General features: G+C 37.5%; 1 protein-coding gene across 1 annotated transcript in view; it reads right to left on the reverse strand.

Moving 5' to 3' along the window:
- LOC131088208 (macrophage mannose receptor 1-like) overlaps positions 1 to 23,602 on the reverse strand; it is a 32,193-nt gene extending 8,591 nt beyond the window's left edge. The window contains exons 1-22 of the mRNA XM_058032068.1: positions 23,528 to 23,602; positions 21,346 to 21,747; positions 20,035 to 20,208; positions 18,395 to 18,553; positions 17,355 to 17,468; positions 16,746 to 16,880; positions 15,575 to 15,757; positions 14,858 to 15,015; positions 14,079 to 14,192; positions 13,631 to 13,746; positions 13,181 to 13,329; positions 10,128 to 10,327; positions 8,495 to 8,622; positions 7,791 to 7,878; positions 6,661 to 6,805; positions 5,536 to 5,571; positions 5,243 to 5,418; positions 4,666 to 4,733; positions 3,031 to 3,131; positions 1,929 to 2,065; positions 779 to 893; positions 79 to 275 (exon numbers count right to left, since the gene is read on the reverse strand). Coding sequence (XP_057888051.1) covers positions 79 to 275; positions 779 to 893; positions 1,929 to 2,065; positions 3,031 to 3,131; positions 4,666 to 4,733; positions 5,243 to 5,418; positions 5,536 to 5,571; positions 6,661 to 6,805; positions 7,791 to 7,878; positions 8,495 to 8,622; positions 10,128 to 10,327; positions 13,181 to 13,329; positions 13,631 to 13,746; positions 14,079 to 14,192; positions 14,858 to 15,015; positions 15,575 to 15,757; positions 16,746 to 16,880; positions 17,355 to 17,468; positions 18,395 to 18,553; positions 20,035 to 20,208; positions 21,346 to 21,747; positions 23,528 to 23,585 — 3,153 coding nt within the window. The 5' untranslated portion in view covers positions 23,586 to 23,602. The remainder of the gene's footprint in view (positions 1 to 78; positions 276 to 778; positions 894 to 1,928; positions 2,066 to 3,030; positions 3,132 to 4,665; positions 4,734 to 5,242; positions 5,419 to 5,535; positions 5,572 to 6,660; positions 6,806 to 7,790; positions 7,879 to 8,494; positions 8,623 to 10,127; positions 10,328 to 13,180; positions 13,330 to 13,630; positions 13,747 to 14,078; positions 14,193 to 14,857; positions 15,016 to 15,574; positions 15,758 to 16,745; positions 16,881 to 17,354; positions 17,469 to 18,394; positions 18,554 to 20,034; positions 20,209 to 21,345; positions 21,748 to 23,527) is intronic.
- Positions 23,603 to 24,271: the final 669 nt, after the last annotated feature.

Consider the following 24,271-nt stretch of genomic DNA (forward strand, 5'->3'; position numbering starts at 1 on the left):
ATTATTACTGCTGTAAATTTTCTTTTAGGAAAATCAACTACCTGCCCAAGGTATAGAAGTTACTTAAATTTCCTGTACCTCCAGAGCATCATCTGTCACTGTTTCAAACTCATAAAAGTCAAAGTAGCTTTGCTGCTTTTCTGGTGCACCATTAACCCAGTTGGTGTAGGAAACAGTGCTTCCATCTGCCCAAAGAAATGTGGACTCTCTGTTGATATCATTCATTCCAATCCAAACATTAGTTGTGGCATGCTTCAAATGATAGAAGAGGAAAGCTGGAGAGAAGCAAAGATTTCTCATTAAGGAAAGCTCATCATGACTTGACTAAAAGAGGGGAAATGTGCAAAAGCCCAAAGGGGGGGATGTAATAAAAGGATAACCTTTTCCCCTACACAGCCCATCTGCCATTAATTAAATGTTTAGATAAGCATCCCTTCCCCACTGTGTATGCACACATAGGGTTTCAGAAAGTCCTGTTGCCAGTGAGAGAAACAGGAAATACAGATTTCTGTCAGTATGAGAGATCTGTGGAACCACCCTCAGAACACACTGGAAGTTTCATGAAAACAAAACAGCTGAAAGACCTAGAAACAAACTTTATTTCTTATATGTAAAAATTTTAGCTATTGCCTTGGAGTTTGAAGTTAAAATAAACCATGGAGTGACCTGGCTAATAAGCAATTTTCATCAGGTAATCCCATATTTTATATTGGAGAGTGTAGCAGTTTCTTTAGTGAGAGATAGAGATTTTTTCTTTCAATAGAGCCCATATACATACCTTGCACTTGTTCATTTGGTATAGTAGCCAGGTTTCCTCCCAAACTGAAGCAAACACCTTGTGCAGCATGCCACATGAGATTTCTTGTTATATTGGAAGCAAATACTTTGAAACACTGGGAAAAAAATCAAGCACTTTTCTCAAACTAGCAAAGACTGGAACTATTATATGTGAATGTTATCAATTAGCTCTAAGATGTACTTTTCTGCAGAAAAAGAAATCAGGGCCAGAATGAGTGACAGAGCTCAAGGGTAGAAAGTCTGGATAGGCAGAGCCAGGCATACTCTTATCCCTCCTCACTGTACAAGGTGTAATCTGGGAGCCTGGTATCAAATGAACTGATTGTAACGAGGTCAAGCACATAATCACTTTTCACATTTTCATCTGCTTTCTTCTGCAGTAATAGAGGCATCATTTGAAACCAAGAAAATGTGGCTTTGGGTGACACAGCTGCAGGGAATTATCTCTGCTGGGCTTTGTCCCCCTTCTGATAACTGTGGTTACAACTGTTCATCCTGCCAGAGGCTGTGAGATATCCTTTGGCACATTGACCTGGAATTCTGAGGATGCAATAACAGCACAGTGTACATAAAGTAGACAAAATAGCCTTTGATAGATGGAGCTTCAACTCAGATTGGTACTAACTCTTGTCTTACAGCGATGAGTACTTCCGGACTGTGACTGAATGCAAAACTGTCCTCAAAACAATTGTAGTAGGCATCACCTTTCTGAATTCAAAGCTTTGTGAGCCCCTACAGGCAGAAGGGATTGCTCAAATACATTCTTGCTAAACCTTTCCACCTTTTTTACAAGACTGACCATTACAAACTTGCATTTCTAAACAAAATAATGTGCATGAAGAGAGGAGGAGAGGTTTTCTTAACAGTAATACACAGTAACTGTATTTTAAGCCTGCACAAACTATGCTCTCTGAATGTACTCAGCATACACGTACTTTTACTTTGTATTTCTCTGCAAAGTTAGATGTCTTAAGTCACCTCAAAAAAGCCCAGCCATCCAGTCTGCACATTTTGACTAAGCAATTACTCTCCAGATTTACTTTATATTCATAAAAAAATGTGAGGTTTTCGGTATTTTCTCTTCAGTTCTACTGCTTTACACAATTTACTGAAGAAGTTTGTTGACATACCTTGTTGTTAAAAAATATCCAACTTTCTGGACATCCTCCGGGAGCCAATGGAGAAGGAAATGTTGAATTAATAGAACTGTTATGTTTTTCACATACAAATTTATTGACAGAACCACAGTTAATGTCATTCCATAAGCCTGAAAAAAAAGGGAAAAAATTCAAGATGTTATAGTATTTAATATTTGGTAATAATAATTTATCACTTTTTTAAAAATGAACACAATTTTCTCTATTTTTTTCAGGCTGCAGCTTGATCTGAAGGCAAAGCAACCTGGCACCTTCAAGTAAGCTCTAATAGTAACAGTACTGTAGCCCCTTGTAGTTAATTTGAGCTCCTTGACCCATCTGCTCCTTGCTCAGGGCCCTCTCCACAGTGTCTATACCTGTTCATGGGGGTTTTTGTGAGCTCTGGCATCATCACATTGCAAGCAACGGGGGAAATACACCAGTAAGCAAATGAAAAAAAAAATAAGGTTCAGAAATTGATGAGAGAAGAAATACCAGATCAATCTAATGGCACAATAGATGTTCAAACATACTGCATTGATTACTTGTAAAACATAAGTTTTACATGATGATGAATACATATGGACTAAATTCCCACTAGCCTCATTAAAATTACAGAAATAGACCCAAGAGGAATTGGAGCTCTAGGATTTGCAAGAAATTTCCATTCTGGTGTACTTGTAAACGTATCTTAGGACATTAGATGTATTTCTTTCCTCATTGACTTGTACATTCAACTCCAATTTCCTGTAGCTGCTGTAAATGTTTTCTTAAGTTCATAGTAGAGAAGATAGACTATTCAAATTTTTACTGAAAGAAGTAGTGAAAAGCCCTGTAAAAAGGAAAAAACCCAGAAGGAAATCTCTGCTTTAAATGACTCGTGGTACTGAAATCTCCCCATTCTAGGGGCATAGACTCTTCCATGGCTGGTGGTCTCATGACTGGAAATCACTGCATTGTGCTGGTTTATCACTGGAAAGAAATTGCAGAAAACAGCTACTAAAGATTGGTGACAGTTGACAGCAGATGTTTGACAGCACTAGTTATAATCCCAGCAGAGACAAATAAAATCTAATAGTTTTGTATTGTCACATACCATGCTCTGACAGCATAACCACACAATTTTCCTCATTATTTGCAAAGTTGGGTTCATTAGGGGCCCAGGCCACATAGGTTACTGGAGTTCCATCCACCCAGCTTAAAGAAAAGATAGACAAGTAGTTATTAATTAATATATTCATTTGTGATATAGTAGTCTTAATGAACACCTCATGAGTAAGAATGTCTATGAGGATTTATGGAAACTGACTACAATGGGAAGGGCTATTAGAGATTGCCCTTTCTTTGCTTGGTTATTCTAATTTGAAGACATTTCTGTAAAATATTTCTGGTTGCAAATTAGAAAACATATTTTCTCTTATGGCCACAATTGTTTTGACAACACTTAATAAGAGAAATCAAAATCAGTTATTCATAATACATACTACAGGGAAGGATATTAAAATTTTATCTTAATAGTTATTTTTATCTTAATAGTTATTCTACTAACTATTTTATTCCTAGGTAACACTATGCTTTTCAGTCTGAGCATTTGTTCTGTTTTCATAGGTGAAAACAAGAATGAAAATACTTTTCTCTGGATTTACTCTGCTCTGTGGCGAGTAGGGGGGAGTGTTCTATTTTCTGTAAACTAAAGGACATTCTGTCAACTTTAAAACTGTCCTTTCTAAAGCACCCAAGTTGCAACTTTTTCCTCAATGTTTACCTGCTTTTTACTTTCATATATTTCTGTTGGAGGAAGAGGAGTTTTTCACCACATTTTAAGCAGTATTTCAGAATTTAGATCAATAAGCCTGAAGTGGGAAAAATTTCAGCTGCATCATCTATGTCTTGCTGCTGCTGATACAATTGTTCTAAATAAAGGAGATTATCACCGGATCCATGGAATTCTCTATGTCCCTAATTTGACTCCTAAATCAGGAGGTTAAAGCCATTTACCAACTCGGTCACTATCAACTTCTCTCCCCACTCCTCTTCTGCCTTTCTCAAGGGAAGGTTAAAGTCAAATCTCCTCTAACCTTTTCCAGATCAACCTCAGAAGGACTTTTTTTCACCTCCGAGGTGCATCCTAACTAGCAGGTTGGAAGGTAAGCAGTGTCTCATGCTCTTTGCTATCTCTTAGCTTAGTTTTGAGTTGATTTGTGCATTGGTATTTTCAGAATACTTGTTACTGTTTCTGTACTGTAAATTTCTGCTGACTTTTCTCCTGGAATAGGAGTTTGCAGAGATTGCCTTTTGTAGTCATGGCCTGTGTCTTCCTAACTCTGGAGAACCCCTCTGATATATAGATAAAAAGCACAAGAATGCCAAACCCTGCGATATAGGGCATGTTGTAAGTGTATGTGTGCATGTTCATAGGTATAAAATTCAGTATAGCAAAATATCACTCCAATTTATGGGACAAATCTCTGGAAGAAACTTGAGAAAGTGTGTATGGAGAGTAGAGCTGCCAAGATTTTCTTTGGCTAAGTGCTTCCTCAAGGAAAAAAAAATGTTCTTTTTGGGGAAACTATTGCACTTTAGAATATTCTAGGACTATTCCATTTTGCTTTGTACACGGTATCTAGAGCAGCCTTCAGACTTTCAAGAGAATATATTGAGTCCCTCCAGCTTCATAAAATATTCCATTTGTTTCTACATGTTAGAAGCTGCACCAATGATCTTAACTTACCTGAACTTTTTATCAAGGCTCACTCTCAGACCAATGAAGTATCCTATTCGCTCTTCCCCATACCTCTCCTAAATCAGAAAGACACTACTTCAATTTAAAAAAGAAATCTTTGAAGCAAAACAAGCAGAAATTGGTTCACCATTGATTAGTTCCACAGAGCAGCCACTGAAGCCCACAGCAGTAAAGAATCTGCTTGCAATTAACTGGTGCAATGTGTTCATATGCTCAGGCACAGAAGTCAGGCTTTCATCTGGGACATAAGGGCCAAGACCTGCAGCTCTGAAGACCTTTAGGATGGAGTAGAAAAGCAGCAGATTTTGAGTCAGAAACTGGTGCTCCTTTTTTATTCTCCCTCGAAGGCCAGCTGCTTTTTGGTACCTTCCCACATCACTCTTCCTGTCAACTGCATCAGCACAGCTGGGGTGGAGCAGGGGAGGCCAAATCCCATGGGATCAAAGGGTGTTTTTGGGAATATTTCATTAACAAAGCTGCTGATGCCTCTGCTTCTGAGATAGTTCTACAAGCAGTTTGTCAAAAGTGTTTTTACTTTAGGCAGTCTGTTTATAATGATTCTTACATTTTCTTTTAGTGCTCTCTTCAGGAACCTTCTCTCACTGTTACTATTAACAACAGCTAGGTCTGCAGAATTCTTCCTGCAAAACTCTTGGGCTCTTTCCATGGAGACCTGTTCTTTGCTGATATAGTAGAGCTTATCTTCATATATGACCCATCCATCTGCAGTGGTTTTATATTCTGGAAGATAAATAAGGTACCCTTAAATTTTATATGTGTTGAACGCAAAAGCTTTTTCTAGAATAACAATTTTAGGAAAAAATATTTATAATAAAAAAAATAGATACAAAGACCTACCATATGTGTCAATTGGTTCAGGTTTTAATAACACTCCTGCAAAAGAAGAAATAGAAGGCATGATACATCTCTTTAGAGTGTGTTGTGATGTAGCTTATGGCTGACTGCAAGAAGAGGGAGGAACAAAGCAGAATTCTTCACCCCATTGCCATTGACTAGTAAGCAGGCTTAGCCACACAGTTCAGCTTCACATTGCTCAAAATGCAAGGTCATCTACTTTAACTTTGTATCATAAGCAGTGCTTCGCTTCAGCAAAGCCACGGCTTTGGCTGAATCACATTCCTGGACAGAGCAAGGCAAGGGAAAATTGTTCTTCCAAGCCTGTAAGTCACAGCAGACTTATCTGAAACACTTTAAACTGTGGCATACAGCTCCTTTACTGATCCATAAGTAAATATTCTATAATTCACCTGGGGGTATTTTCATCAAGAGGGAGAAAATCTCCACTAGATTTATTTTAGCTCTATCAAGAAAACTGTCTGAGTAATATTTATAAGCAAAAGGAAATACGACTTTATGAACATGCATATATATATCTAGGTATAGATATAGATGATATAAATATATAAAATAGCTGTGAGTTATTTCTGGTTGGGATAAAAAAAGAAATAGCACTGCTAAGAACCATTGCTTTTCCAAAACCAGTTGAATCCTGAATAATTCTACAGGAGAACCTGAAGTACCATGAAATCTGACAAAGATATCATACTTGATTTTTAGCTTTAGCTGTGTTAATATAAAAACCAGTATTGTAAGGAATACAATGCTAGCCCTTACAACTCCTTAACGCCAACATTACAAAAATAAAAGCAAAAGATACTTAATATCAAAAAAATCTGTAATCTTGCAAACATATGGATTATTTACACACCCTATTTTATGTAAAGAAACATTCAATTCATTCTCATCAGTCATAATTGAAAAATCTCATAATATGAGAAAATTTTTTCAATTATGAAAATTTTTCATAATTGAAAAAGCCCATAATATGTTAATTAATGTTCTTGACCTCTGTTTGGAAAAAGAAGTTCTTCAAAATTTTGCCTCTTTCTCCAGTAACTTAACTTAGAATGCAACTAATAATTAAAGTTTTTTAATCTTCTTGCCAAAAAATAAGAAATCTACCTTGTTTTATTTGGCAAACCCAGTTATGCTGTACTTGACAGACCGAAAGAGACCATGGTAGAGAATTTCTCCCATCATTGTATAAGCCACAAAACTGGAGTCGTCCTCGGTTCCTTGGACTACCATCCCAATTTGTGTACCTAACCTATAGAAGAAATCAACTTTGTTACTCTTTTCATCTCTTTTGGTAGCTGTACTTTCAACTGGAAAATGGAAATGAATTGCTTTTGTCTCAAAGATCCTGGTTTTAGCTAAAAAGAGCTGGAAATGCAGGGAGAGTGTTTCACTCCGCTTCTGGCCTGGTTCAAAATTACATTGTCCAGCATCTCTCTGGTGGCAGTGACCATGTCATGCATCAATTCAGCACTACTTTTTCCCTTCCCTGTGGCTAATGAGGACGGGACTGTGACTTTAGGGAGGGAAGTCATGTCCTACAAATCTCAGGGATATACCTCTGAAGAAACTGACATCCAAGTGGTAAGGGAGACATATGTGATACAACCCACCTATTATTGCCAAGAACTTTTGATAACATCCCTTTCTTAAACTTTTGTGGAAAGAAACAGGATAAGACAAAAGGTCCTTGCTTGTGTTAAAGAAAACCAAAGAATAGGGACTAGTAGTAAATGGAGGGTAATAAAGAGTAGAATCCTGCAGGAATTTTTTTCACAGTTGTTGATATTTGCATAGGCTCAAGAGATGACTGGATAAATTCCCAGAAATACATAAATTAAAATTGCAGACATGAGCTCCAGTTCTAAAAGACCTTGTGCCATCACTTACTGGGGGATTCAGGAGTATACTGGGCAACATGCTCGCTGTTTCATTAACTTTTTAGATATTTATGCTTTTATATTTTGACCTTAGGCGTAAATATTATCTTCTTGGAAGAGAAAATAAATTGGAGTGTTATACAGAAAACCTACAGAATCTGCTGAGATGCAGATAATTTCCATGTATTCAAATGTTTAGCTGCGATATTAGTCATAACAATACAGATTTGCAGCTGCGTAAATGTTTTAAGATTGGTGGTTTCTTTAATGAGGATAACAGCAAAAAGCCAAAAAGTACATATACAAATCCCAATGTATCTTAAGCAAACAAATATGATGAAAAATTAAGATACTCACTGGAGAGCCATCACTCCAGGCAAATCCTTCATCTGGATTCAAGGAAAATATACCAAGCCAAACTATTTCAAACAGACAGTGAGCAGCCCTAAAAGAAAGTACAGAACAGAGCATTGAGTAAACATCAGCACAAAAAACCCCAGAAATACGTAGTTGAAATTCCTAGAGCACATTGTAAAAGCAATGAAGTTGAAAATTTCCCTATTACCTTCGGTGAAGTGCATACACATGTTCTTCATAGAAATGTGTAACATTTCTCTGGTTCAGTGTCAATAGCTTAGTTGTCATACTTATTAGTAGTATTCATCATGTATTGTCCCAATGTACTATTCACTCAGGGAAAACCTTCACAGATTCAAAAAGTCATTTCAGTACTGAGCACTGAAAGGTTGATAAATACCTACTTCAAGTAGATACATTGATCATATTTTCTATCCTTGTGGAAATACCACTAATTTCATGTTTCTAAATGAAATCTAGTAATCTTGATACTGGTAGAGATTTTTAAACATTTTTCTGGACACAAATCACTCCTTTTTTTTCCACAAAAAGGTTAAAATAGTACTGAATAGATAAATTTCAAAATATCACAGGTCTTTTGTATGGAGGAATCCATACATTTTAGAACTCATCTAGGATCATTCATAATAGTTCATATGAAAAGTTTTTGAATCTGGTAAGATAAACACACATCAAATACCAACCTCATTGCTTGAATTAGGAATGGCATCTCCTCCTTAGCATTAATGGTGACTAGATCCCCTCCTATTTGTCTGCAAAAGTCTCGCGCTTCAAACCATGATTTCTTTCTAGTATGTGATCGGCAAAAACACTATGGAGAAATTAATTTAAAACATATTATATACATGTTACAATAATAAAATAATTATAGTCTTGTTTAAACATAAATGAGATTTCATATGAGTCGAGTAAAAGTCCTTAAGAGAAATAACATTTCCCACTGGTTTCTAGAATTTTTACACTACAGCTGTAAAAATTCTACTACAGCTGTAAAAGTACTACTACCTACTCAGCATAGTGGTAAAAAAAAAGGAATTGCTAGAGGAGAAAAGGCAATACTGCTCCCCAACTCCCTTTGATTTGTTTTAACTGAAGAAGAGCCCAAGCCAGCTTCCATATGAAGGGAAAGAAGTGTAGCTGTGTTTGAGAGGCAAAATGGTCTGGGAGGAGTCAGAAGAAGATTCAAGCAAAATATTTACCTCATGGTAATTTATAACTCTCATTTTACATTTGCAGAATGATGTCTAACTTATTTAAGAGACAATAAGCACAGATTTTGACCAAAGTTAAAATTATGATTTGGGGATAAAGGAGCTCAAAAAAGTAGCATTCCAGATGAATTTGAAAGAAATAAAAAAAAAAGGGAGAAGGACTCATTAATTCAATAAAGCAATAAAAATATTAACACCTTATACTTAGCACATTTCAGCTTTGCATGATCCCAAATCACTGTTTGCACATAACACTCATTTCTTGTTCAAACTCCTTTTTTATACCTGCTCAGATACAGCTGACTGTATTTCAAAAGTTTTCTGTAGCTTTGCATGAGAAACTCTCCAGCAAATGTCCTTCATAAACACTGGTTTAATTAACCTTTCACGTGACTTTTTATCCATTTTTTGGTGGGTAATGTGCTGATTTTAGCAAGCTCCAGCCTTAGGCATTGTGCTGCTGGATGCTACACTTCACTGTTTGTTCCCTGAACCGCCCCATGTCTCAGGCAAACACATCTTTGCACAACAGACTTAAAGAGCAGCCCTGACAAACCAGCTTTGCCACCTCTGCTGTTTAATATGGAATTTTGACATTTTCCTTTTAATAATTTTAATACAGAGTTGTTTCCTATTTTTCTCTTTTTCTTTTTCTTTTTCTTTTTCTTTTTCTTTTTCTTTTTCTTTTTCTTTTTCTTTTTCTTTTTCTTTTTCTTTTTCTTTTTCTTTTTCTTTTTCTTTTTCTTTTTCTTTTTCTTTTTCCTTTTTCATTTTCTTTTTCTTTTTGTCTTTCTGGGGCCTTGATATTTATGTTCCTCTTCTTCCATTTCCTGCTCCAGTTCCTTCAACCTCTGAAGTACAAACTTCCTCATTTTCTTTCCTGTGCCCTCCTCCCCTCCCTTCCCTTCCGTTCCCTCCCTTCAACCTTATCTTTCTTCCTTAGTTTCTCCCCTCTCATGGATAGTTTACTTAGAAGAATTTTGGGGGTTTTGTTTTTTGCTCTATTCCAATCTCAGATATTGCAAAATTAAGATGTCAGTTCCTTTTTTCTCCTTGTTTATTTTTTCCCCGCCCAAGCTGATTCTTTAACTATCCAAGCACTTACTTTAAAACAGGAACTTCTATAGTTGTTTGATACCCAGCCTTCAGGGCACGTGGGGACCAGAGCAGTAGTTGGAACAGGTGGAACTGTTGCACCCTTTGCCCATTGTTTGCAAATATATTTTTGCTTTGTCTCACAGTCAAGAACATCCCATAATCCAGCTGCAGTCCCTGTTTTCATGGCTACACATCCTGGATTATTTCCTTTAGGGGAAGAAAAAGACCACAAAAAAAAAAAAAAAAAAAAAAAAAAAAAAAAAAAAGCTGGATATTTTCTAAAGTGTGAATTATTTAATTCTGTCAAAATCTTTCAGCAGCAACCATTAACTTTTTGCCATGCAATAGCATTTGAAAAGAAAACTTGTATTTTAGGTTTTAGGTGGTTTTCATACAGGCAGAGAAGCATTTTCTGTTTGAGGAGGTAATGATCAATATACAATTCTACAATTCTTTTTTTCTTTGCATTTTGAATATCCTGAATAATTAATTCTTTGGGTAGAAAGTAGAGTGAGAGTTTTTACAGTGAAATCTTGTGTTTTCAAGTGAGAATCTCATTTCTCTTTATGTTAAGCCTGTTTTACATGAGATAACATTACCTCGGTCACGAGTGGTTTTCACATAGATGGCAGCAGCCCCACTGGTGCATACAGAGGGCAGGGATGCAAACCCAGGCAGCTTCAGGGCGAAACTTGTCCCATGATATTTGCTGTAATTTTAGATTGTTCTCTCAAAGGGAGACAGAGCTGCCTACATTACACAAGATGCAGTCAAATGTACAAAATGGGCTTATTCAATGGCACATTTGTGTTTTTTCTTAATTTCCTATTTTTAACATTTTATTTAGAGATTTTATTTTTTTTTTAATTTCTGTTGGGCACAGATCTGATGTCTTAATAGACCTGTTTACCATGGTGCCATGAGCTGAAATGAAATTCAGCTATAGATCCATCATTTTATGGCAATTTAATACTTGTGTTTGTTCCTAAGAGCATCCTTTGCCTGCATCAAATTCACCTACTGTTTTACTGATCATGCTCAGTCACTTACTCTTCTGATACCATCCTGAGTTTTCTCACAGGCACATCTTTGCTATCAGAAATAATTTACTCTCATCAGCAAATCTTGTCACTTCACTATTGCACATTTTCCATACAGTCTGCAAATATATTGAACAGCATGGGCTTTGGCACAGGTCATTATGGGGTTCTGTTGGTGAACACACTTCCCTAGCTAAAAAATAGCCCTCATTAAAAAAATTCACCTTCCAGTCAGTGCCTTTTTATCAATATTTTTATTCATCTAAGAGCTTTTCTGTGTTACATTAGATTAGCTGAAAGGCTTTTGGTAATTGAGATAGACCACACTAACTAGATTTCCCTCATTCATATGCTTTCACATACTGTGTGGAGCTCTGAGAGATCTATAAGCATGACCTCCCTTTCCAGAAGTGATTTTATGTATCTTTCCCACTGTTTGTTCTTCATTTCAGATCCAGCTAATTTACTAATGACTTATTCATCTGTATTTCTCCATATCTCTCTGTAACCATTTTAAATGTTGGCTCCAAATTTGTCTTCTAGCAAAGTTTAGATGTCAAGGCAGCTTTAGCAGGAAAGCTAAAGCTAAATTTCTCTTTACACATTAAAGAGAAGGGTTTATTTCATGTAATCTTAACAGTTCCTGAATACTTCTGCAGCCATGCTTAGTCCTGACTTCATGCCATCAATTTCCTCCATAATTTATTTTCTTGATATTTCAGCTTGAAATAGACTCTTCAAAGATACCCTCACAAAGAAACTTTCCAGCACAGAAAGTCCATTTTCTTCTCAGTGAACACAGATGAAAGGAAGCAGATTTTTCTTTACTATTCCAGCCTGATTGTTGAGGAATGCATTTGCTGTGGGTACTTTGGTTTGCAATCTGCAGTGCCAGCTCGAGACTGAGCTCTGGCTGGTGGGACCCAAGGCAAAGGGCTGTGGACTGGTGCTGACCCTTTGCATAGCAAAGGACACAGGTATCAGAGGTCCAGCCAGGTGACTGGACACCCAAGGTCTCAGCAGGGGCCAAGGACCCCAGACATTGCTGCATTTAGACTGTAAAACAGCCCAGGGTTTCCTCTGTTCATGGTCCTTCCTTGGAAGCACTCAGCTCAAGCTGTTATTTTATTATAGCACCATGATTGAATTATTTTAGCAACAAAAAAATCTGGGGAAACCCGGGTTCAAGCTGTTGAGGAAACCTTGTCTGGCTGTGTGAGTGTGGGGGTGTATCTGGGGAGGACCTTGGTCCAGCTCAGGTGGTGTGAGTGTGACTCCAGAGTGGCCCTTGGATGGCCAGAGAGGGAGGATTCCTTAACATGACCTCTGAGTGCTCTCCTCATGCTCTGATCATTTTCTGACAGCATAGACTCCCTGGCAGGATTTCCTCTTATGGTATTTGCTAAGGTTTTGCTAGTCTTTGTCTTTCATATTTTTTATTGGTTTTATATTATATTTATAACCTCACTGAAAGTTTTCAAGAAAATCTTCAGACAATCACTGAGAGGAACATAGTATATCCCACAAAAAAGCAGATTTCCTCATGGCATAATGAAATCTTGTTTTCTGTGCTTCTGCACAGTATGAACACATTAATGCACTTTTCTTAGTATCACACATAAAATTAATAATGGCACAGTGATTTTTGATACTTTGAGTTTGTAATTCTAACTTAAAATCCATATTCCAGTTGCTCTGTTTCAACCACTTCTCCCAGGCTAACTTTTTCACTAGAGGGACAAGTGTGGAATAGTCTTCAGACTCATTTGTAACTCCTTCTATCTCCCTGTGAAGATGGGCCAAAAGTTAATCTTATGGGTAAACATATCAGATGTCCTAATATAAAAGTGCAGTTTGAAATTTTGCCTTTGAAATTAGAATATGGGATATGAAAAGTGCAAGTACTTATAAAATATACCAAAAGTTTAAAACATAAAATTCAGAGGACTATATATCAACACAACCTAAATAGGGGCCACATTGTCAGAGAGCACCCACCATCCCTGATCACAGCACCCACCAGGCATCCCTGCATCCCAGTGTGTGAAGGAGACAGCTTCACCATTGGCCCAGCTGAAAGTGCCTTGATCCTGCACATCAGAGAGGCCAAGCCAGAAATATTTCTCAGGCCTCAGCCCAACAAGGCTAGTCAGATAGGCTTGTTCATATCTGTAAAAAACGTCATCAAGATGCACGTGAAAACAAAGGCATTTACCCAAATCCTGTCAGTCTAATGTGATGATGGAATTTTTTCTCTTATTCCGTGCCTCAGGCTGGGGGAGAAGACCCCACATAGGATTCAGATTCCATATGAACAACAAATAAAGCAAGACTTTTTTTGTAATTCAACTGGAGACCTCATCTGTTAATTAAACATTTTGCTGCATGGTGTTGTGTTAGTTTTTCTAGGAATATTTCATAAGATACAATCTTTAGTTATTTAAAAGCAAAGAAAAAGTCATTATCATACCTACTTTCAACTGTGGCTAAGTAACCTTCTTCTCCTTCACAAGTGGTGTTTGCTTCTGAAAATGTTGCTTGAACATGTCCAATAAAATAGCAGTAGGTCCCATATCTTCTCCAGCCCTGTAACATGATTTTAGGGTTTTCATACAAATTTTAAATAATTGGGGTATCATGTATTAAGTGAAATATGACATTTAAAAATTAATGAAGCACAATGATCATGAATATTATGAATGAGAAACTTTTTGCAGTGAAATGACAGATTCCTCCTAAGTGATTTCTGTAAATGGTTTTTTAAAATTTAGAGTAACTGAGAGAGAGGGAGAAAATTAATAATAAAATAAACAAAAAACCCTCCCATGTAAATAATACAAATAATACAAATAATTCTACTGGATTCTCAATGTAGCTATTTCATCTGAGAAATTGATGTTTCATTCTCACATACTTACTTTTTTGCAACCTGCAAGGCTACTTTCTTTTTCTCCAGCTGTTTGTGATGTAGCTTTTCTTTTACAAATGTAACCAGCCTTCTTCTCACATACATGGTCTGCCCAATAGCCATTCTGTGTCAGGAAAAAGTTTGAAATAAAAAGAAGATAAAGATGAATAATCTAAAGGAGAAAAATAATGTCTTTCCTAATAATGAAAATTATTTTTTGTCTTTCTCCTTTATTTTTAAATTGAATATTTTTCCTTATCTAATTTTCCTACATGATATCAAAACCAAATCTGCTCATCAAATCTGTGAAATAGTGGACTGGTCTATAGCAGTATAGCCTCAGCTGGCAGGGATAAGAAGGGAGGAGGGTGCATGGAGCTGCTCCCTGATCTGTTGTGCTGGGTCCTGCACAAGCAGCTGTGCTATGGGATGGCAAAGAAGCAAGCAAAGAGAAGACAACAAGAATCAGAGATCCCCATATACTATCATTACCACCAGAGGAAAAGGAGGTAATGTTCTCAAAATACCTTCAGAGACCTGGTTTGTAGCCCTAATAATAATAATTTCATTTGTGACTGTCAGAAGTACTTAAAGAGAAAATTTCACTAGTGATGCAGTAATGGTTTTGGTGTTTTTAAAGGCCACATTCAATCTCATTCTCAATCTCATTCAATTCAATCCCTGCATCTCTTCTGGCCTTATCCATTTGCTGAAATAGCAGAGCATGTTATTCTTTTATTAAGTATTTCTTTTCAGTATGGAAGCACATTATGTACTGAGAAATGTCACCTGGCCCTTGATCAGGACACAGTCTTCTGGCCTGTTGTTTGTAGTGGATGGCTCTCCCAGGTGCCATTTTGTGTATGTCACTGGGGTGCCATCACTCCACTCAAAATACATTTGAACCTTACGGTCATTCAGCCCAATCCACAGCTTGTCTGTTGGCTCTGAAGATGGAAACAGAGATAAGAACTCTTTTGGCACTCCGTCCTTTTCCCAGTACCAACCATTAGGCTTTGGACATACAGGTCCTTTCACAAATTTATGAATCATGTTCTATGATAATTTTATAAATTAATAATTTCATATCGATATAAAAGATTAGGACTGTATGCTTTGGAAAATTAGGCTGTAAGGAAATTCTTGCACTGAGTGAAAAAATTTTGCTCCTCCTCCCAATAACAGTGGGTGTGAATTATCAGCCTAATGCTGATATGCCATGATGGTAGGATAGAAGTCTGAATAGTTACTTTTCAGTTCCATTGCACTGGTCAAATTTTAGAATACTGATTTTATGTAGCTTGGAGCATGAATGTTTTAAGCTTCTTTCAGCAAAATGAAAAAAAATAGAAAGCCCCTAAGCCCCGCCCCCCAGACCTACATCAATTAGTTTGGCAATAAATAAAACAATAGTTTTGACAACATGCAGAATTCAGCAGGAACTACCAATTCAGCTGTCTTGTTTTCCATGCAGGCAAAGGCAAGAGACCCCCTGGAAACACTCACTGTACCCAAGCTGAGACACCATAAAGCTGTGCTCCTCAGGGCTTTGGATGCTGGCCAAGTGACTCCCTTCCTTCTGACAAGAGGCCGAAGCTCCTTCCCATCCTTTGCTGTCCCTGAAGATCTTATAGCAGTGATCCACATAGGGCACCCATCCAGCTGGGCAGGTGACAGGCCCAGGGTCACCTAGGAACACATCCCAAGGCTTTACAGCTCCAGGTGCTGTGCAAGGGACATGACACTCAAAATATTTCCACCTCATCTGTGCGAAAGTCTTAAACTAAGAATTTTCTTTTGAAATTCTCATCATTAGGAGATGATAAACACAAAATACAGTAGATACAAATGTGATTCTCTAAACCAGGCAATTTTTAGCTTGGAGAAGGAAAGCTTTTTAATACAAGTAATATCTAATACAAATTCTAAGTTTAGTCAAATGTCTGCAACAAATATATTAATTTTGTAATGTATTAATCAAATATATTATTTTTGTAATTCTTTAATTTTATTAATTTCTGTATCACCTAGTACTTATTTGTCAGATAGAAGAAATCAGACATTATCTGCAGCTAACATAGTAGGTTTATGAATTTTTAAAGGATTGAGTATATTGATAGAGTAAAAGCCATCAAGATAAATTTATAGCTAGATAAATATATAGCGTCACACCAACAGGGAAATCTTCATACACTTAAAATATCTTTTCTCACTTCAATGTGTTGATCTTCCACTGTCTCGATCTTCCACCACTTCTGCAGTGAACTCTGAACTTGCTTATCTGGATGCTGGTTGACCACAAGTCATGGAGAATGACTTAGAACTGCACTAATTTATGCATCTTTTTTTCTTGGGCTTATATTTACTAATGTCTCACTTCTGAAAAATAATTTTTGAGTTGTTCTCCCTTTTGATGGTCAGTAGTCTGTGGACATAAAGGGGAGACCTGGCCCCTGAAACACAGACAGGAATGGCTAGTTGGAAATTCTTTGCTTTTGTCTGTTTCAGTCTGTGTGTTGTGGAACTGGAGACCAGACTAGAAAGGTTGTAATTGTTGTAAAAAGCAAACCAGAGAAATAAGAAATAGTTCTATTTCTAATAAATGTTCATCTTTGTCAGTATGTTTAGTGATTCAGAAAACAGCTTCTAATTTAATTATCAATATGTATCAACATACCTGAAGGAACCAAAGTAAAATTCCTTTTCTTACAAATATAACCAAGTTTCTGATCACATTCCCAATTTTGCCATTTAGCTTTTGTTTCAGGATTCAAAACTGCACAGAGCTTTCCAGATTCTGGAGATGGACTTCCTTTGGGAAAAGTACAGAGAAAAAAAATTAACTTTTCTGAATGAAAAACAGAGCTCTAAGGTCTAAAATGCACATGAGAGACCACTCCTGCATGAAATGATGGAGGTCATGTCTTTCTCAGCTTTGGTAAGAGCTAAGGTATGTTTCCAGTCGTGGAAATGTCTGTATGAAATGTGTGTAGGTTAGGTAAGAGGACACAAACCTGTAAACTCATACTTTAGTTGTTAGTCAAGAAATGAAAGACTGAATATTTTTGGGACAGGCAGTGTTGCTTTCACAGCTAAAATATTTTTGCAATACGTTTAAGGTTTCTGTCTTATATTGCTATAGAAAAAGAGATTTTTCTAAAGCTAAAGCAATAATAGCTAAAATACTTATCTCATAGCATAAATATCTGCTAATAAAGTTTACAGCAGTATTTGAAGTATGTATTTTTCTCTTTGGAAATACAAAATCAAACAAAGTCACATCTACCTGGAGCCCAGTTTAAGTACTGGAAAGGGCTGCCTCCAATCCACTCCCATCCACTACTCAAGTCCAGTCTGTTGAGTCCAATCCACAGTGCAGAATCTGTACCTTCTGTTAATTCTAAGTTACAAAAATAAGAGGAATTATTTTTTAAATCCATTTTGTATTAGCAATGGTCACTAACAACATCTCTAGGAAGAGTTGTATTCCTGAATAGCAAATTGCAAATATCTGTCCATACTATAGAACCTAATACATTGAAAGATGCCAAAGCTTGAATACTGTAAGAAAGCAAACAAACAGAAACTCTCAGCTTTGTTCTTTCAACTAAGGCAAAATGAACAGATTCTATCCACAGAGTATATCCAAAACAAAATTGTTTCTGCAGAATAGGCTAAATTCTGTACATTGAAGTAGAATTATTGGTAGAGTATAAATATAAACAATAACAAAAATTTGTTAGAAGGTAAATTAATCCTTAAAACCAACAATAAATATTTCTTCCATATCATTTCTTCATCTAGATGTGGATACATAAGACTGCAATTTGATATCTGTAAATAACTGATATTTTTCAGTTTGCCAAGCGAATGAAAAAAAGAGCTGTCAAAACGGCATTTGAAACAAAGCAAGTCCTTCTTTTAGTATAAAGATTAACCTTTTTTTCTTTCTTTTCTTTTTTTTTTTTTTTTGAAGTTTCCTTTAGATCAAAACTAAGTCTTTAATTTACTTTTCAGGATTTTTTTCTCCATTTATATATATATATATATATATATATTTATTTATTTATTTATAAAATAAAATTTGTAAGATTTGTAAATATGAAGTTAAACTGTTACACTTGCAGGATGCTGGAATACTTTGAATTCTATGTAAATTTGGCAGCAATTTTGATATGAACTTGCAAATTCTAAAATATTTTGTTTTCTTGGCCACACATATTTAGGTCCAAAGGCAATGGCCAAAATAATTTTAAATAATCCTTAGCTATTCTGATGGCCTGGACAGATCCTGAATGTAACCCAGGGTTTGCTTTACTGCCTTACCTTTAAGGTATGTTTGTTCATGAATGTCTGTGATACTCAGTAATTCTGCGTTTTGCTGCTGACAGCTCTTCCTGGCTTGGTGCCATGTGAGAGCTGAGTCAAAATTTATTTGGTAGTGAACATTTGTTGACAGATCTGTAGTCCACGTGCTGTCTTGATCTGTAGAAAGAATAATAACAGCAGAGGTTAGTAACTTGCCAAAAGAAAACTGAGTTGCAGATTCTTGTTCTGTGTAGCAGGTTCTCATTCATCTCCTTAAATTTTACCTGGGCTGCCCTTTCAAGACCACTGAAAATGTTATGAGCAGATGGAGAAGGACAAAATTAAGGCCAGTAAGCTGACAGGTAAAGGTAGCTGCCTCCTGTTCCATGAAGAGAGACAAGTCAGGATTTACCACAAGGAAAGTGATTCCACAGGAAAATACATTGCATAGAATGTCAATACATTGTGTGGGAGAAGTCCCAGGAGAACATTTTGAAATATTTGTGCAACATTTCCTTCTCTCTCTGGACAGCAGCTCCCACTGAGAGCTGTAAGCACTAGCTGTAGACCTGAATTTAGCATCAAAAAATTTCATAGATAACTCCCATTCCCATTCAAAGAGCCTCTGGATGTGGCTGTCACACAGCAATGGTGCTAAGCAGCACCATGCCCCTCCTCTGATTACCTTCGCATCTTTGATTTGTTGAAGATATTAACATTCTTAATCAAGCACAACACAAAATTTTATCAGGTAGTTGATGGCTCCCAAAACTCAGTATGAAGATGAATTTTAGAAAAAGAACTAGTTGGGAGTACCTTTCAAAAACTCTGAAATTATTCAATGACCCTATGTCACACTTTCAGGGCCCAGTGTGTGAGGTATCTTTGCAGGAACCCGGAAAGCACAGCTGACTAGGGATGTGTGCCACACTGAAAGTCCACTTTACATCAAATGGAGTAAAGGGACATTCTGATAAAAAATTATGATACTGAACAGGAGCCATGGGGAGAAATATAGAGGAAAGATGAGATGCGTCAGGTGGAGATTTCAATGTCATGAATGCAAAGCTCTCCAGGCCATAAAGGGAGATAGAGGGGCAAGTGACCACAGAAATCAAAGAAAGTGATTGAAATTGCAGAGAAATGCCAGGCAGCTATCAAGGGGGTGGAAAGGCTGCTTCTGGGACAGTATGAGCAGGGCTTAAAAGCATGGTTAAAAGGACACATTCCACTTTAGCAAAAAAACATGTTCGCATGAGAGTCATGCAAATTGAAACATTAACTTCAACATCAATCTTTCTACAGTGCTCTTTTTTGTGCCCACATCCGTCACAAACAGGAATCCTCAGAGAAGGGCTGTACAACAGTGACAGCACACATCCTGGCTGGGAAGCAGTAAGGAGCTCAGAATTATTGTGCTGCTCAGCAACACCCCCACAGCAAGTGGGAACTGAATGCTGATTTACTCTTCAATCACTCTCTTCACATCTTTGTGCAACACGTCATTTCTTGGCATGAGCTGCAGCCCGCGGCAACGCATCATATACTAAACCACATCCTTGTGAGTTTTGAGCTGTTATTATAAAGATAATCATATTCTGCCCGTGCAGGTTTGCCAAAGGCCCTCTGAGGGCTCCAGGCAGGAGCAGGTGCCTCACCTGCGGAGGGGCAGAGGCCGTATCGCTGGTCCGTGTCATAGTTGGCGGTGGTGGCGCACCAGAGCCGGCCGTCAGCGCGCCCCGCGGCCGTGCACGCCGCCCACCACTGCTGACGGAACACGAAAGGGAAAACACATGGCGCCCCAAAAGCGTTGCCCAGCAGCGTGAAGGTCTCTGGGGAGACAAAATATAACATGAGTATGAAAAGTAACCGATGTACATAAACTAGGGAAAAAGTAAGGTCTGGGGCAGAATTGCATCTCAATGTGCTTTCCATGGTTCCTGTCCCATAATCATAAAAAACCAGCACTTTTTCAGACTTCAGCTGCTGACATATGTTTCAGAACAATGTTATTCTGATATAAAGTAATGTATAATAGACGAGGTCTATAATTAAATTTCTGACCAAGACTCTTTTGCAATCTTAATAAGGATCCAGAGCTCTACCCTAAGATAATTTCTATTTCAAACAATGTTAGGTTTTATATAACATGTGCAAGAGCAGGAGCTAATATTTATAAGTCTTGACTCCTGGGAAAAAAGTAAACATATATTAGACTATCTGTCTGTGTTTTTATTCCAGTGACTATTCTAAGTACTTCATATAGTGAAGCAGCTTGCCACATGCAAAGCTAAGAGTTCAGTGTTCAAATATCCTGTGAGGGGCTTTTAGAGCATTCATTCTAGATGTGGGAAAGCCATTCAGAACAATCAGACTTCAGCAAATCAGAAAAGGTAATTGCACTAGTGACTGTAATTACTCCATGAGCATCCTCATCTGCTGAATCAAAAAAGCCACGCTTCCTCTGCTTAAATCAGAACTTTCAGACCTTACTCAGCACACACATATTGTCCTTCATTCATGGGGATGTAAATTTCATGTCCCTGTGACTGTATAAGAAACTTATCAGTTTCTGTGCTCTGTTAATAATTTAGTGACACATTATGGTGAGCAATAGCGAATTTAGATAATACTTATACATAGTATAGAATGTTATACATAGTATGAGAGTAAGTATGTATATACACATTCACTAATAATATGTGTTTATAGAATATATAGAAGGTACATGTAATACAGTACTCGAAATACCAATGTACTATAATGCATAGACTAAAAAAGTGTGTGTATATAATACATGCTTGGACATAAATATTACATTAAATTCAAAGTTAAGTACCTCAATGCATGGATTTTCTAAAATTCTGGTGGTCAGTGAAGGAGTCAGAATAGTCAGAGCCAAAGATCTTAAATATTCTAACACTCACAAAGTAATTAATGCAAAGGAGGAAAGAATCAATTTTTTGTACCTTCATATCCTTGGGAACATAAAACATCCATGGCCCCATAGATATTCCATTTATTCTTTGCACTTAGTTCCTTCTTTAACAAAACGTTATCATGCTCTTCATTGCCAGGACTGAAAAATAAATCCTCTCCTTGGATTGCAAGGATGCTTTCATTTCTGCATTCCCACCACTGGAGCTCACTTTTTGGATTACAGGGATACAGAGTGACCATGGTCTTATCCTCCTTCAATGGCACCCCCAGGCATAGTTTAAGTTTCACACTCATAAGCTGATGATCTGTGATCCACCTGAATTTTTGTGATTCGTTGTCTTGATTGCAAGTGGCAGTTCTAACTGACTGTGCAATAGATGCCTCAAGACAGAGCCTGTTGACTTTATTATATACTAAAAATGTTTTAATGTCTGTAAAACAAAACAACATATAGCAAATAGTTATTATAGAATATATATGTATAGTGGATATGTGATATTATTCTGCTTCCCATTCACATGAACAAGAAGTCATTGCATTCATGTCAGATAAAAACATTCTATTTTTCGACAGGGTCCAGAGCAACATCAATTCTACTGATTAAAAATAAAATAGACAATAGAAAATGTATGTGATGGTTGTACAGCACCATGCTGTGGATCAGTGGGGGGCAGCAGCAGCAGCTGAGCACAGCTTGCTGGATGGTTTTACATCAGTGAATTCCCTCAGCCACACTGCCATTACCATTGCCTTGTTCCATCCAACCTATCCTCAGATTCATGGCCTGGTGGGCTTCTGACCTTTATGAACTTTTCTCACCCTTCCAGATCTTACAGGTCTCCTGGTGGGCACACAGCCAATCTTTGCTGAGCCATTTGCCTCCCCTCCCCCAAATCCACCTTTCCTTTTCATCATATAAATGTGAGTGAACCCGTCTGGGCTTCTCAGGCGTCACTCTGGACTCCTCAGCCTTGCTGACTACAAGATCTGCTATCCCCTACTTGAGCCATGGACTATAAAACAAGGATTGACTTTGGGAGGCCAGTCAGTCTGAGAAAGTAGCAAAGACTGGGGAGTAGCAGCATCTGGCACTTGCCAGGGTCTAAAGGCTGGTGGAAGTTAGAAGGTGCACCTGCACCAGAAATTGGGTCCCCAGCTCTCCAGGCAGTTTATCTGATCAAGCCTGAAGTGCTGGCTGCAAGGTAAGGCAGAAGCAGGGGAGCTAATTTCAGTCCTGCAATGAGTTTATCAGCAGCAGTTGTGAACTGTGCCTGTGAATTTGCTCTGCTGCCTTGTCTTGTACTTTGTGACCCATCTGGTTGTATTTCCTGCCAAAACTTGTGGGATTCATAACCAATGATACATGTCTTGAGCAGTGGGTGTCATATTTATTAAAAATCTATTTAAGAAGTAAAGACATTTCTTTAAAAAGCTTGCAAAAAAAATTGAAATCAATGTAATTGATAATAGCCAGGACACTGAAAATAGTTCTTCTGGCCTGCAGGGAGACTGTGGTGATTAAAAAAATACCATATACTCTGAGACAATCTATGCCAATCCTCAGGAGTTAGAAAGCTGAAAGGATTTAACCTTAAACATTCAGATTTGCAGAATACCTGCAAGAGAAGTGCAGCTAAGGGGCTAGCAATTCCACAAGAGTTTTCCTAAACTTAATCTGATTTTATTTTAAAAAAATTTTTCCATCCACTTTATCAATGCCAGTAAATTCAATGAGTCTGTTCAAAACAGTGAATAAAACCCCCTTTACAGCCATCATCTGTGAATATCTTAATAGCCTACCAATATTTCTGCATTTCACCATTCCTGAAGATTTTCCCTGCCTGATTTTGCAAAGCATTACCCAGACACCAACAGCTCAAAAATCAGTAGTAAAGAATTAAATATTTTTTTAAAAAACAGCATTTAAACATGTGTTTTCTTAGGTCTGATCTTCTGGGGTTATTGAAATTATAGTGCCACTATGTATTAATAAAACCATTAAGGATTGAGTCTCTGGTTCCTTCTCTAACCATTACTTTTTTTCCTGTGAGGTTGTTCCCCTGCCTCTTGCCTGCCATTAAGAGGCTCCCCATCCCCACACTAACAATGTACATATTGGCAGTGCCACAGAGCCACAACCACCCAGAAAAGCCAGAGGAGTGGAAGCGCTTTCACGACAACCTCCACAGGAAGCAAGCAGGAGGCACTTACCCGGCAGCTGCAAAGAAATGCCAACAAGAGAGAGAACAAGCAAGAGCCCGGAGAACATAATTGGAAATGCTGTTTCCTTCCCTTCCCTTCAGCAAAACCTGGATGCGGAGAGTTGCTGTGGTAAAGTCCTGCTGAGGAGAGGACAGTGGCCGGTCCTCCTCGGTTTTGCAGGCTGGACGGTCGGGTAAAGACTCCCCGTGCTAAATAAGGAAACATTCTGTCACATGCCACATTTCTAAAAGACAAGACTACGGGGCACAAATTTTACCCTCAAGAAAGAATGGCATCTCACTGGGGGCAAACCATTCTTCTTTGGGAAAGCAGGTGGTCCAAAGTTTTTATCTCACTACATTCCCACTGTCTCTGCTGAGGAGACGTGTGGAACTCGTGGGGTCAAATCAACAACTAAATACTAAAGACAGAAATTCAGCCTTAGCTTTTAAACCTTACATCTGAATGCTGGTTTGCAGATACACCCATCAACCTTTTGTACCACCCTTTAACCACTTCTTGTTAACTGAGCTCAGCAATCATTGGAAATAATCAGCATGCATTTTTGGACCATTGTTTAAATAATAGATAGCGGAAGAACAAATAATTAGTCGAGTAATATTTCCTGGTTAGCAGTATGTAGTTATAAAAATAACAGGAAAATGCCTGTTCTTTATATTATCTCTATAATTAGTCTTTGTTTTCTTCCTTTGTTTTATCACTGTTTCCTTTCTTATTTAAAAAAAAAAAAAA

This window comes from Melospiza georgiana, chromosome 1, assembly GCF_028018845.1.
Source record: "Melospiza georgiana isolate bMelGeo1 chromosome 1, bMelGeo1.pri, whole genome shotgun sequence".
NCBI lineage: Eukaryota > Metazoa > Chordata > Aves > Passeriformes > Passerellidae > Melospiza > Melospiza georgiana.